This window comes from Nymphalis io, chromosome 24, assembly GCF_905147045.1.
Source record: "Nymphalis io chromosome 24, ilAglIoxx1.1, whole genome shotgun sequence".
Classification (NCBI taxonomy): Eukaryota; Metazoa; Arthropoda; class Insecta; order Lepidoptera; family Nymphalidae; genus Nymphalis; species Nymphalis io.
The window spans coordinates 9825699-9840668 of record NC_065911.1 but is presented as its reverse complement, the minus strand read 5'-3'; the positions used below and the strand labels follow the sequence as shown (position 1 = coordinate 9840668).

Sequence of the window (14970 nt, the reverse complement as noted above, 5' to 3'; positions counted from 1 at the left end):
TGCGGCTGGTTGTAAGATTACCACACCACTATTCACCCTCGACCTCGGCGCTGGATTTGCACCTCAAGTTTTAAATTCGACCTTGCGAGATCGAGTTTCTGTATTGATGTTGCGCAATTAGCGAATCACTGGTCTCGCCATTTGTCTTATGATCTAACGTTCTCCATCGCGATCATTTATTAATATTGGCTACGTATCTTGTGTAAAACTTTACTATACAACTCATTCAGACGGAACTATTTTGTATATCACAATCATATTGTTATCGCCTTTACACATACGTAAACTTATTAAGTGGGAAGAGGACAGAACTTTTCCGAAAGTTAAAACTGATAGTTTTTTTTTTCATCAATAGAATAAAACGAATACTCGAGGCAAATAAAATCTGTCGGTCCAATAATTATGCATTAAATTTGGCGTAACGTTTTAAATGTGGGACTTGTTTTATCACTATCAAACACTTTCAAACCGCAAAGGTTGCGTCACAATGAGTTCAGTAGTTTCCTTGAAAGATATCGTTTATGAATGTGTGGTACTCCAAATTATATATCAATTTAACTAGTTATTAAAGTTTTTTTTTGTTAGATGTGTTGTATATCAAAATTTTTTTTTAAAATATGTGTTTTCCGAGTGATAAAAGCAGAGACGAAAAACATACTTATTCATTGATGCTGTTTATCCGTTTCCATTATAGACTCGTAAATTTCAACTCAAAATAATAGTAATAGTAGCTAGATGTATCAAATAAAAACATATATATGTCCTAAACGAAATTCAATAAATATACACACTCGTTATATCGACCATATAATCTTGAGTACATGACTTGTCTATTAATGATTTTTTTAATATAAGTTTCAAATAGCAACACGACAAATGTAAAAGTGTATGCGGGAATATACTATAGAATCCTTGTACTTATATAAAGAAGGATGTCTCGATTTTGCAGAGACAGACTATGTATATCTCTCTATACTCTTCTATACTAAAATATAAAATCAAGACTTTGTTTGTGTGAACGCTCTAAACTTTCTGCTTTAGATAGGCCATTTATAGAAAAAGGTTATTTGTACTAATATTATAAATTCGAAAGTAACCGTCTGTCTGGATGTTACGAAACAATTTTGATAAAAATTCATATGAAGCAAGCTTGAACCCCAACAAAGGTTATTACATATCTAACACCTGACCTCCCAAACTGCTGGCGAAAACTAGTAGCCTATATTATATAAGGGGACGCAGCAGCAACATTTACCGCGGGTAAAACCGCTCGTAATAATATGTAAATATATTATTGTAATAACGTAATACATAGAATATCTTTAACTCACGTGATTCAAATCTGTCTGATCAAAGTTTTCTTATTATTACTGTATTTATTATGTGCAGAGTGTTTCACATCAGCGTGAAAGCACGGAGAGCCGCTTTGTACAATATTAATTCCAATTCATATCATTCGCTTGCTTTTGAAAAACATGATCGCGGTGTAACGGCAATGGCATTGTGACTCGTAAATTATTACACACCTAGGTATTACCATCGCCATCGCTCAGTTCAATGTCGTCATTAATTAAACACACACATAACACTATTATATACGTACATATATAGTAGGAGGTGAATTATCAACATACGTATATGTATGTAGCAAGAAAAAATATATAAGTAGTAGGGCTTAATATATTCAAATCAATATATGCATATATTCCATTCATTTAGGTTATTATCTTTTGAATCATTGTTTTACAATATTAAATTGAATTTAAAGCTACCGTCTGCAGTGTAGATAAAAAACTCGTTGATCTGATCTTCTCCGATAATTAAATAATATCGGTATGATCATAAATTACATTTTTTTGTTCATTTATCCAAATTATAAGTTATCTGCTTTATAAAAGATACAAGATATATACATAAGAAATAAGTATGTAGTAAAATCGTTAGTTATAAATGGCTATTGAGTATATTTTTAGACTGAAATAATAAAAGGTACAAGCTCTTGTAATGATTATAATGATGATATTTTTTTCATAATATTGAAATCTATTAATTGCCTATTTTTTTTAAAGGCACTATCTGCAAAAAAATTATATATCACTTTAAGTAAATCACTTATAATACAGTATTATCACTTATAATACAGTCTATATAATAAAATTACTTTTGTATATAATCCGTGGGATAACCTAATAAATCAATGGTTATTACGCGCATTTTTAATATGACGTCGATTATACTGGATCTTGCACTAAAACAAACATCGATTTGATGTAAAAATACCTGCGTCAATAAATCCTATTTACTTTGTATTAGAAAATAATTATAAATATTTGACAAAAATGTATGATTGCTGGATCTCATGATGAAGTCAATTGTTGTATGTAATTTGAACAAAACTGCACTTTTTTAAAGAGTAACTTGAAGTGCGATAAGTACTTCTAAGTCTATTTGAATAAAAATATTAAATTTGATTAATTGTTTATTATAATAAGTAATATTATCATGATCATTACATAGGATTTGATTTAAAATTACGTTATTAATTTTTATTATTTTAGTCAAATTTTAAAATAGTCCCTCCCGATTCCCACCCGACGCAAAGTTGCCCATAATGCAGGCCGCATTTCCGCACTGTATGGCAATGGACAACCTTTGTGCCAAGTGGGACCCGGAGCGACTGTCAAATCCTCTCTCTCTAAGGCGACAGCCAATTTCCCTTATTAAACTGAGGGCATCCGACCCCCAAGATCCCGACGTCTCGAACGCTAGTGGCACAAATAAATAATTTTTAAACAAGGGGGCATACTTCTCCCGCTTCCTCGCTGCTGCACTCTCAGCAGCCGCCCCAGCCGTCCGTGTTGTGTGGGCCAGGTGAGAGGCCGCGAAGGTATTGACACAGGTAGCATCCCATATCAAACTTCTTCCCCTTTGCTATGGGACCAGTGTCAAGCCATCCGGTCTCTTGCCATCGGAGCGACTGAGACCTGGTGGTTCCAGGACGCATGGGACATTCGCCGAAACCAAGGCCCTCCGGACAATGTCGTTTAGAGCGTGGTGTCGGGGAAATCTCCCCGAGCATCGTCCGCAACTCAATGCGTGATGACAAACATTGCAGCCAAGGCGGAGAGCCACAGCCACACGCAAAGAGTCACTGTCGAGAAGAGTCCCAAAGTAGGGGGAAGGCAAAGCCTGCAACCCAGCTCCAGACTCGGCCCTCGACACCGCTCTGAGTCTGGCCAAATCCGCACCCCCAGCCGCACTGACAAGTCGGTCGAGGTCAGACTTGTACCCCACATCGTCCCAAGAACGCTGCCTTTCTGGAAATATATAAAGGTAATTGTATATTACCTTTATATATCTATTATACATGATTTATACTATTAACGCGGTATACAAACGTTATTGGTTTTACTAATAAAGTTTATACGAACTGTAGAAAAAATAGTGTAAACATTACGCAAATCATATTGTACGAAGCGCTTTGAGTCTACATTCATCATTCGCACTGCGAAACTTTGCAATGCTTTGCCTGAGTATTTCCCGATAGGTACAATGTTGGTGTCTTCAAATCCAGAGTAAACAGGTCTCTTATAGGCAAGCGTGCTACATCTTAGACCGTGTCGATGCTTAACATCAGGCAAGTCAACGGTTAAACGCTGGCCTATTAATAGTAAAAAAAAAAAAATCATATTGAGACAAATTAACGTACTCTATGTTTTTTTTTTTTTGTTATTCATTGGATTCTTGCAATGAGCCATCGGTTATTCTCAATCATTTATAATTTTTGTTCAATGAAATTTCCCTAATAGTATTGTTTATCTGATATAGCCAATGAATGTGTAAGAAATATATACCCTCGCAGTGCACTGTCCGTTGTGGTATCCACGGGGATTAAGATTATTTGTACGTTATGCCAGTAACTCCACTGGCGTGATCACACTTTATACCGGAACAACGACGCATAATGTCATATTTACTTTAACTTCAAACATACGAACGTGTATCCTGTGTATGTATTTAAATACACATTTACGCGTATCTCTTCGGTATAAAATACAAAACATATTACATATTACATGATCTTATTATTTTGTTTTTCGGGAAACATTCAATTAGATAATTTACTTCGGTAGCTGCTTAAAAGAGGGAGAAACAAAAATACTCACTTTTCCTTTGATTTGTTAATTTGATTGATTATATAAACAAATATTATATACACTATTACATTTTAAGGTAGGTTATATAACATATATGACTGCCTCGTTGCTCTAGTGGCTTGATGTAAGGCCACAGATCCGGAGGTCCTGGGTTCAATTCCCAGGTCGGGCCGATAAAAAGTTATTGGGTTTTTCTGTCAGAAAATTCTCAGTAGCAGCCCGGTGTCTAGAAGTTGGAAGTGTGTTCACTCCCTTGCCTCGGGAAGCACGTAAAGCCGTTGGTCCTGCGCCTGAACTCTTTCCAGTCGTGTCGGATTGCCGTCCCATCGGATTATGAGAGTTAGGGAATAGAGAGTGCACCTGTGTTTACGCACACACTTGTGCACTATAATATTTCCTACGTAGTTGGCTAATCTTTCTTGAAATCGGTCTGGAGGACATTATTATAACATATATTATATATATATATATATATATATATATATATATATATATATATATATATATCATATATCAACTTGTATAGGCTGCATTGCTAGGCAGCCTTTTTATTGAGATATGTTATAGACTACGTATATAATCACACGACTCACGTTGCAGTAGTTACGTTATACCTATTTAATTGAATCATAAATAAATTAAGCACTGTTTTATCGTTCTCGGATTAACAACAGGTAAAATTTTCAAAGATCAATCGCTAACAGAGTCCGCGATTAATATTAAAATCATGATTTCATTTATACTTATTATTTTATACAATAGAGGTGCTATAAATATAAATAGCGAGCTTTCATGTGCTTAATTTGTGTTTATAATTCATCTTATGCTTGACGGTGACTTCTACCAACCCGCATTGGAGCAGCGTGGTGGAATAAGCTCCAAACCTTCTCCCCAAAAAGGGAGAGGAGGCCTTAGCCCAGCTGTGGGACATTAACAGGCTGTTACTGATCATTATAGTCGCGAAGTGAATTTATATAACGCTCTTATGTAGAAGAACTATTCAAACAACAAAGTCAAATTTTATATATCAAATCGAATGAAACTTCCTCAGATTATCGAGTTATAATATAAAAATCTGTACCGATGTCATATGCGAAAGTAACTCTGTCTGTATGTTACGCTTTCACGGCTAAACCACTGAACTGAATTTGATGAAATTCAGTATGAAAGAAGCTTGAACCCCATGGAAGGACATAGGCTACTTTTTTATTTATATATATATATGTATATACATATTTTTTTATTATAATGTCGAATGAAAATAATGAGTTTTCAGTTGAAAGTTAAACTTATGTACATTCGCAAATTGCTGCTTGAATTTTTAATGTAGGTTTGCCTTATCACCATCGTTCCGGTTAAGTACAACAATCGCACCTGATAGAGGCAGTTAAGGCGGTTTCAAAGGCGTGCAAATAAGTTGGAAACTTGTTTTTGTGGCGGTTAAGCTCAAGCGATTTCAGATCGATTCTTTGTGTGACGCGACACGCGTGCCTCTGCAACTTGACGGTGACAATATTTATAAAATCTATTTCTACTATAACTACTAGCGAGATAATCATTTATAAAAATACTATTTTTCGCCTGCAGTTGCACTCGCCTGTTAGTGGGAAGCGGCCAGGTATTAAATAAAAAACGTAGCCGTCTTTCCTTGGGGCTCAAGCTTGTTTTATTCCAAATTTAATCAAAATCTAAAAATAAAAAAATAGCCGTGAAAGCGTAGCAGACAGACTTAGTTACTTTCGCATTTATAATATTAGTACAGACATATATAAGAAATATACGCTCAATGTTCTATCGTAAATTAAAATATTATTTATTCAAGTGCACTCTTATAAGAACTTTTGAATCGTCATGTTACAGGATTCATTTGAATGTAAAGCGAGCATCGGCTAGAAATGTTGATCATACCAACACGAATGTGCAAATAAACTCAGTAGTTTCTTTATTTTTCTTATAAAATCAGATTCGACTATATATATATTTCAATATGACATAATGTTGCTAGATATGTTAGTTACGTTATAATTATACATGCCTGTTTCATATACGTGATGATTGGGTACTATTACTTCAGCTAATTCAATAATACTCGGCCGTAACGTCACTCACCTGGGGTCCGGTGAGTATAGCCTTGACAAACACCACCGGAGCAAACTTAATATTGTAAATGAATGCGTTTGCAGCTTTTTCATTTTTCAAATAAAAAAAAATATATTCATATACACCCACAACCTCTCTTGAATAGTTATTTTACAAAATTATATTAAATTTAGATTTTACTGAGTACACCGACAAGAATCTCAGTAGTTACTCTGTTTAACCGATTAAATCACTATCAACAAATACTAACTCATCATCTATATAAGATTATGTTGAGTAATATGCTTTTATTATTGATGTTTTGTTTTCTAAAATTTAAAATATCGGTTGAATTATATTATAGAATCAAGTATTTTGCCCCCGGAAGATTTTATGTGACAATTCGAAAACTTCACGTTATAATCTACCTTAACGTATTAATAAGTTGGCCTTCATTACCAATGTGTGAAATAGGGTAGTAAAGAGAGAAAGAATCGGAAAGAAAAGGACTTCAAACGTCCTTCGTATCGGAAAAGATCGATTGCTTTGGGACAGCAATGGCTGTGAACGATGTAATTGACTTTACACTTCTAATAATACGCTTCTAATCTATAAATTGTTTCGTTAACTGAGTTTTCTTTTGAGTCACGTTGTCGTCCATCTTCTTAACGTGGAGTTTATATTAAATCAAACAATATATCATAGTTTAGATCCCGTGCTAGGCGATTCATCCACAGTATCGATTAGTGATCGAAGTTACCTCACCATCAGGTGGTCTGTCTGCTCACCTGCCTTCCTAAGCCGTATTTAAACAAAGAATCCATAAGAATATTTAACATAAAGGACGTTGTTTTTGTTAATTCTTTTATTGTACACAAATGATCATACTTGTAGAAACAGTAAAATTTACTACATGTAAGAAAATTATAGTGAACAAATAATAGCTGATGCACTTAAGTGATGTTTTTGTTTCATCATATTATCTTTTAAATGTTAAAAATAAATAATTTATATTGCTTAGTTATAAATAAAATACCAAAACGTGAATATTCAGAACGTATACGAGGAAAAAGATAAAATCTATACAACGTATACCTACAGTTGAAAGTTCATACGAAAACGTTAATTCTGAGTGTTCTTTGAATACGTAGGTAGGTAGGTAGGTACTCGTCACAAGAGACTGCGGGGATGTGTTGTCACATAATCCATGATAAAGGTCACATTCGAGAGCTGGCTGTACACACGCGTTCCTCAAATGGCAAGCGCTTCGCATTGTCTAAGCCTTTTGTTTAAAGGTCGCCGGTGCTCGTATCCGCGCCGCTCCGTTCCGTTCGTCGAGGTTGCGGAGTAGCTCCACCGAGACAGGTGACTAATCACCTGCATTCAGACGTTCACGTGCCTTCGCCCCCGTTATCGCTAAACGAAAATCTAAATATTATCAAAGACAGCCGCTTCACACCGCATGTGGCCTCTTGCACTCCGTCGCGCCGAACCGAGCCGCCGACGTACCGACGTTTGAAAATTATGCATTATTTGTTATCGAAACGTCCATGTCTGTTAATTTACCGACTGAGAATCTAGCTTTTTAAATTAGACCCGTATTTACACAGCGTAAACACTAAGTGTGAACAAGCTTTAAATTATGTATCCTCGAATGTGGCTAGCGATAATTCGAAGTTTGAAGTCGAACGCACCTGCATACTGACGTCACCGTAAATAAAACATTCGAACGAGTCGTTTACAGATAATCAATACGGGTGTCACTCCACGACTACTTTCCAACCGGCTAATTAATATACGATAGATAATCACACGTCATCGTAATCTCGCGGATACTCGACTTCGAATGAGTCTAATGAGATGCGCTGTCTCCTGTGATAGAGCAAGCGAGCGAGTTTCATCGTATTCACATATCAATAAAGTACTCTGTGTTCGACAGGGAGGAGGGCGAGGAGAAGCCGAAGGCGGCGGAGAGCCAGGACGACGGGTACGAGACGAGCAACAGCGGCGAGGCGGCGCGCCGCAAGCCCTCGAGCGCGGAGGGCTCGCCCGCGCCGCCCCCCGCGCGCTCCCCTCCCGCTGAGCCCGCCTACGAGCCGCTGCTGCAGCGCCCCTTCCCCTCTCCATACCGACACTTCGAACCGCCGCCCGCACCTCCGCCTCCCGCGCCGCCCCCTGCGCCCGCGCACGAGCCTGAGCCCTACCAGCATTTTCCCTTCCCCAAGTATCCACAGGACCCCTACGCCTTCAAGCGCGAACCGGACGCGCCCTATGATATGAGCCAGCACCACCACCACCAGTCGCTGCAGCACCAGCAGCATCACAACCAGTATGCGCCGCCTAAGCGTGACGACGACCTCTACAATGGCGTCAAGCGCGAATGCGACGACCCTTACTCCTTCGTCGAGGAGGAGGCGATGTGCGCGATGCTCGGCCAGCAGCACCACATGCCGCCGCACATGCAGCACCACGATCAGCATCAGCATCCGCACATGCAGATGCACCCGCAGCAGATGATGCTCAATCAACCCAAGAAAAGAGGGCGAAAGAAAAAAATTAAAGACGAAAATGGGTAAGTTTAGTCGTTTTTTAATGCTGTTATTGTAACCGACAGATTCGGATATCTTCGAACAATCGAAATACAGTTGCGTTTCTGTAACGATTCTCCAAATGTAAGATCGAATATTGTGTGCTCGGTCTCTCGGTAAGCGGTTCGCGGCTAGGTCGGGAAGTGTGCGGCGCGTGATCTCTGCAATCCAGCGACACGATGTAGGCGGCAGGCGTGCGCCGACGGCGGCCGGTGACCCCGCGACGGAATTAGTCCCGCGACCCACATCCACCACCGCCCGACGCACGACGACTAACCCCTAACGACTATCTGTTCCCTAAATCTATAAAAACAAATGTCCACGTGGCGCAAGCTCTTCTCGAGTCGCAAAATTATACTTTCGACAGGATGTATAGCTAAACGGAGATAGTCTTAAAATAGTCTCCAAAAACTCGTTTGCGGTAGTATAACCAAATGCGAAACCAGTCGATTGTGTCATCTATATGCGCGTCCAGGAACTATAAATAATTTGATAAGTTTTAAGTGGCCCCTACGCGTTCGTTTCGAGTGATATTTGTTAGAGTCGACGATTACTAAAGTTTGATGAATCGGCAAACAGTTTTGTTTCCATGAGTTCGTGACGTGACTCACTCGACAAAGATCCTTGACTGCCCACCATTGACACTTATAGAGCCAAGGCGATGTGTAAGATTAACTGCAGGGCGACTGACTAGTTCGTGTCGTTCATCTGTGATATATGGTCCGACCAGTCGGGGCCGTCCCAGCGTTGGACGCGAACACTAAAATATCTTCGCTCTTTAAATATATGCACAGATGAAGAAACTGTAAAAATTTTATACCCAACATGTTAGTTACTCGAAATGATTAATGATAATTGGTGTCCATTTCCTGTAAGTGGTATTCTGGTATAACAAAGAATCGGAAAAGTACATAGTAACCTAATAATTATTGTATCTGTCGTTCTTTAAATTACAAAACACAATATAATTAAAGCACGCTTGAGGTAGTACGCACTATGTCAAATTAATTACCAGAATATATAATTTATTTCAATTACACACTACACAACGAGTAGACAGGCATATTTTTTAATTGTAAACAGACAAAAAAATTATAATTTAATTGCTCGATACGATAAAGTTTACGGACGTTGGGTAGGGAATGTAAACCGATTAGTTATCTGATAGATCGCGTTGTTAACGAGCATAACTCGAATAGTAGTCATAGCTGTTTAATGTGAGTTAAAGACAATGGCAGCAGTATCGTACAGTTCGGATGATATCAGTAACGCAATCGGAGTGATCTTGAGTAAGGCGCCGCAGTCACGTAGCGGTCGGAGCGATGGCGTGCTAGCCGCGCCGCGCGTGACGTCGCCGCGTCAGCTTCGAAAACATCGGAGCCGTTGAGAATCGATTTCATGTCTTTGAACCGCCTTTCAAAACCACTACTGTGCGCCTAATCGAGACTCTTAGCTCTGTATACCCTTGAAACTTTAAAATTGCTCTCCAACTACGAAGAGAAAACCATAGCGATGTTTAAAAGTTAGAGTCGAGGGAGATTATTATTAAATAATCTGAAAGTGGAAACTACGTCCACTTTAATGAGCGCTAAAATAACGGCACATTACGTATACGTGTGTTTGCCGAGTGTGGTCTGCGCATAAATGTAAATGCAGCCTCTCGTTGCGAGCTTTGATGACCTCATCCGCTGAAGGAAGGTGAAACGAATGGGACGCGACCGATTTCCGCGACTGGTTCGAACGTTTTGAAGGTCGTTTCCAATTTCCAGTAATTTTTAATTGCTAAACATTTATGTTTCGATAAATCTGACACAATGATTAAAATTAAGGGTAGTGAAAGGAGTCGACCGAGCCCAACTTAAAAGGAAGGCCACTCTCGAATGACCAAACAACGAGAACGAGTCCGCAAGGATTTGATACAGTAGTCACTCACTGTTCCAAATAAACTCGAAACGACTGCTGTGTTTCGTATCGCTCCGATCCGTAATGTTCACTTAAACTTTGCTTCGGTTTTTTTTATTCTCATCAACCGCAACCTCATTTCCAACATCGTCTTGTGACAGGCTTCGTAATGATTGCAATTTATTACATCGTTAGTGTCTATTAATGACAATACGAAATTTTCAATAAACGCGAGCCGCTGCACGCTCCGCGAGCAAATAAAGGTGATCTTAATGATCAGGCAGCGTCACGATCTCGCTGGATCTTAGGCTTAGGTGGCGTTTGATAAATGCGCTTATAATTGCTATTGACGTCGTTTTCTCTGTACTATATGAATGAGTATAATTTTTGATTTGGAGAGATGAGAGTCGTGTAGGTCCGTAGCGTTCCGAAATGAATGCGTGAACAATGCCAGTAGGATGCGCGCGCAGCTCGCGCACTGTTTACGTCGCAAGTATTTCGGTACCGGAACCGAAGCCCGCGCTATCGCTAGCCAAAAATTCGAGCGAAATAATCAGATCAAGGTGGAATCGTCCAAACCGAACGTTTATAATGCTTTCTACATTATAATCGTTTTAGCCTCAATTATGTAGTGTTCCGCTATTCCACCTCGAAAAAATAATACCGAAAAACTTCATCGAAACACGTGAAAAGCGCTAACGACTGCGTCTCTGCAGTTACGAGGCGCTTTAATTGTGTCTCATTTTATTCGGATGTTAAAATTATTCACTTCACTTGTTGTGTATATCACTTATTAATATGTGTATTTTATGTAATTACTTCAAAACCGGCTTCAATAAATATTATCTGTACGTAACGCGTCGCCAACTCAATTTATAACATCGGATCGGAAACCTCGTGTGATTAAACTTTCTGATGTTTGTCTGCACACCGCTTGTTAATTTTTTTTCATATCGAGGTAATTAGGTTTTTTGCTACCAATATTTAATAGTAGCTTAAATATACTTGGCCGACAATTAGCATGCAAATGGCTCCCGAGCCACCGACACAAATATGAATTCGAGGTCTTGGAACAAAAAATTATCATATTTTGGAATCAGTTGGAAATGAATTCCTCAATACCTACTACATTTAATATTATAATATCGTTTTATTACGCTCTTAATGACACGATTCTTGCAAATAATATGTAAATACTTCGATTGTTATTGCGTTATTTTAATACGAAACCGTTTTATTCAGATAAGTGCTTATAATATATCAAATTCGGCTTATTATGTTATGAATTTTGGTACGTCAAAAATGTAATAACTCGTCAAAACAACACATAATACCGTGTTAGACTAATTTATGGCCCCGCGTCGTGAGTAACGTGCAACGAGCACGTGTAATGAAACAACAACAGACGCGTCGAACTTTTAAATCATTATTCAAAAGCTGCCATTCGATAACTATTAATACGGACCGTGAAATAGAAACCTTTGTTGTATGATAGTTATGCGTAAATAATATTAGATATTTAGAAAAAATGTAGCAGGAGCCGTTGTCTCTAGCGCTTCACATAATTTAATATAATTAGTTTATTTTGCTCGTATCGCCGAATTCATTACCGTATCGGATAACCGCTTAATAAATGAATTCCCATTATTTTTATGCGAGCGAATTCGGGAAAGTTTATATTGGGGTTAACAGTTTGTGTAGCGCCCACTAGAAATATCCTTTCATGAGTACGAAAGAATTTTTAAAAGGAATGAAGCCTTTGCGTAGGTAGAATATCTTGTAGAACTAGTGGTCGAAAGCCTAGCCTAACTATACGTCGAAGTAACCGAGACATTTACGACGAGAAATTTGTAGCGAAAACCATTGTGAGGGATACAATAGCTAATAGAATTATGGCCGGCGCTCACAGAGGCACAGTCAAACAGTTTTTTTTTTAAATTAATATAGCTTTCGTAACGGTCGCGGTGAACGATTAAGTGTTCAGGAATCGTTGAAAAGTGATGACAAACAAAATCTAGTTCGTAATCTAACCTTAAAGTGCACGCTGTGGTCAGACAGTATATTGTAATCTAACGAACCCAGAATAAATTCTGAGAAACTGCGGTATGAAGTCTTTGTTAAATTATAAATATTCTTAGGAATTTCGCAAATCTTATAAAAGATTAAAATATCTCATGCTTCTGCTAATAAGCAGTAATTAATTGCATTGTTAATCCAAAATGTTTTTTTTTTCTACAATTATAGTTGACTTTGAACTGATGTGACGACTGAGAACCACGGTCTCGGATATTAATTGTTTTTAAACAAATTAGACATCTAATTGAATATAAGTTATAGTTGTATAGTAAACTGAAAATTAGTAACGGGGACTACAAATTTATAATATTATTATTTCAAAATCGACTTGATTTACATAGACATAGTTTACTGGTCGGATTGTGTGGTACAGAGGCCACTTTTATCCCGAAAAAGGGATTCAAGTCAGCCGCGGGCTCTCTGTAGTCCTCTATATACGCGAAGGCCTCGAAACTAATCTTTGCAATACAAGTATCGCCAAACACTTGTGTCAGAAGTATATTTTGAAACATTGAAATTTCAAAATATGTTGCGAACAATTATTAAAACAAACTTAGTTATTTAAAACATGAAATGCGTTACCAGATTCGAATTTCGATGAACACTCAAACTATTCGTTATATATCGATTCACGTAACAGACAATAGTCTTAGACAATGTTTGTTTACATAAAACGAATAAAATCTAAGTAACGTGTAAAATGAAGTAGTCTTAAAGAATAACGTAATTCCGTTAATGTTCTCTCGATGATTCTTAATGCAATATACATAAATAATGTTACATCGCGATCGATACTATAAGTAGCTACTAATAACGATGTCCTCTTCACTAACTTTGGTCACGGGCCACGGCGCTCGTTCTTAAGGGAGACTAGATAATTTGTCCAGAACATATACGACCGTGCGTAAACATAAAGGAACCTCTATTCAATCATCCGTACTATTATTATAAAAGCGAAAGCGTGGTTGTATAGAGAAAGAGTATGGAATGTCATATGGAAAATTTAAAAGCGCGAAGCCTAATTAAGATAAGAATTACATTTATATGTTTTAGACAGACTGTCTCGTTGACTAAAAAATGGCTAATTACATCGAATCAATGAATGAATATGTCCGACCCCGCTTGACCAATAAAAGGTTTTGGTTTCTTCTACAAGGAAAACTCAGTAGCCCGAAATTTTGAAGTTGTCAGTGTTCCGTTGCCTCGATGAAGCACGTAAAACCACTAGTCCTGTGCAAAATATCCCTCCGGTCGCATCGGATTATATCAGTAAAGAAATAGAGAGTGCACCTCTGTTTGCGAACACACTTAATCACTTTTATATCTCCTATGCAGTTGATACGCCGCCGTGACCATACGCTTAGGCCAATATGATGCTTTATACCTATTATATTTTTGCTATTTAATTTTCCTTTTCATTGATCATAATTAAAAAAAAATTTATATCGCCGATAAAATCCGGCATTTCAAATAATCTTCCCAAAATTTCAATGTGAATGTATTTCATCGTACGATGTGAGGGATTAAAGCGTGTTTTGATATTTTCCAGCATGGAGATCAAGGTGGAGGGCGTGCTGGACGGCGGCCTGGCCGTGCGGCCCGTCAAGGAGCGCAAGAAGCACGACCGGTTCAACGGCATGAGCGAGGAGGAGGTGTCGCGCCGCACGCTGCCCGACCACCTCGCCGAGAACCTCGACATCATCATTGTGAGTACGATCGCACAACGACGACCCCTGTCCCCTTGCACGCACACACGAACACTAACGCTACAGGATAGAGCTTGTCACGAGCGCTGACGTCTTACTACGCACAGATATAACTCACCACCTGGTGAACCTTCGTAGTATAATATAACTCGTGTACTACGGCAGTAATTATATGCCCAGTTATTTTAATATAGTTACATATATAACACAGACCCTAACACAGAGTTGGCAGAATTTACAAATTAGCCGAGGTCACTGAACTTTGAATTACAATTTTTCCTGATATTATTTCACTCAAATACTTTTTACTAATGTCAGACTAACATGATTACATTAAAATATACCGTTAATAAATAAAATTATTTTAGTACTGGGTAGATTGAGTTGAGATGGCCCAGTGGATAGAATATACGTAAAGTAGCAAGTTTAAATCCAGACGAGCTTTGCTGGTGAAGTTTTCCT

The 14970-nt window shown here is 38.1% G+C and overlaps 1 protein-coding gene across 7 annotated transcripts in view; it reads left to right on the top strand.

Annotated features, from left to right (window-relative positions):
- The window catches only part of LOC126777943 (trithorax group protein osa), a 40776-nt gene that overhangs the window by 11877 nt on the left and 13929 nt on the right, over positions 1 to 14970 (top strand). For all 7 annotated transcript variants that reach the window (XM_050501265.1, XM_050501263.1, XM_050501260.1 and 4 more), the window contains exons 2-3: positions 8176 to 8808; positions 14352 to 14508. In XM_050501265.1, coding sequence (XP_050357222.1) covers positions 8176 to 8808; positions 14352 to 14508 — 790 coding nt within the window. The remainder of the gene's footprint in view (positions 1 to 8175; positions 8809 to 14351; positions 14509 to 14970) is intronic.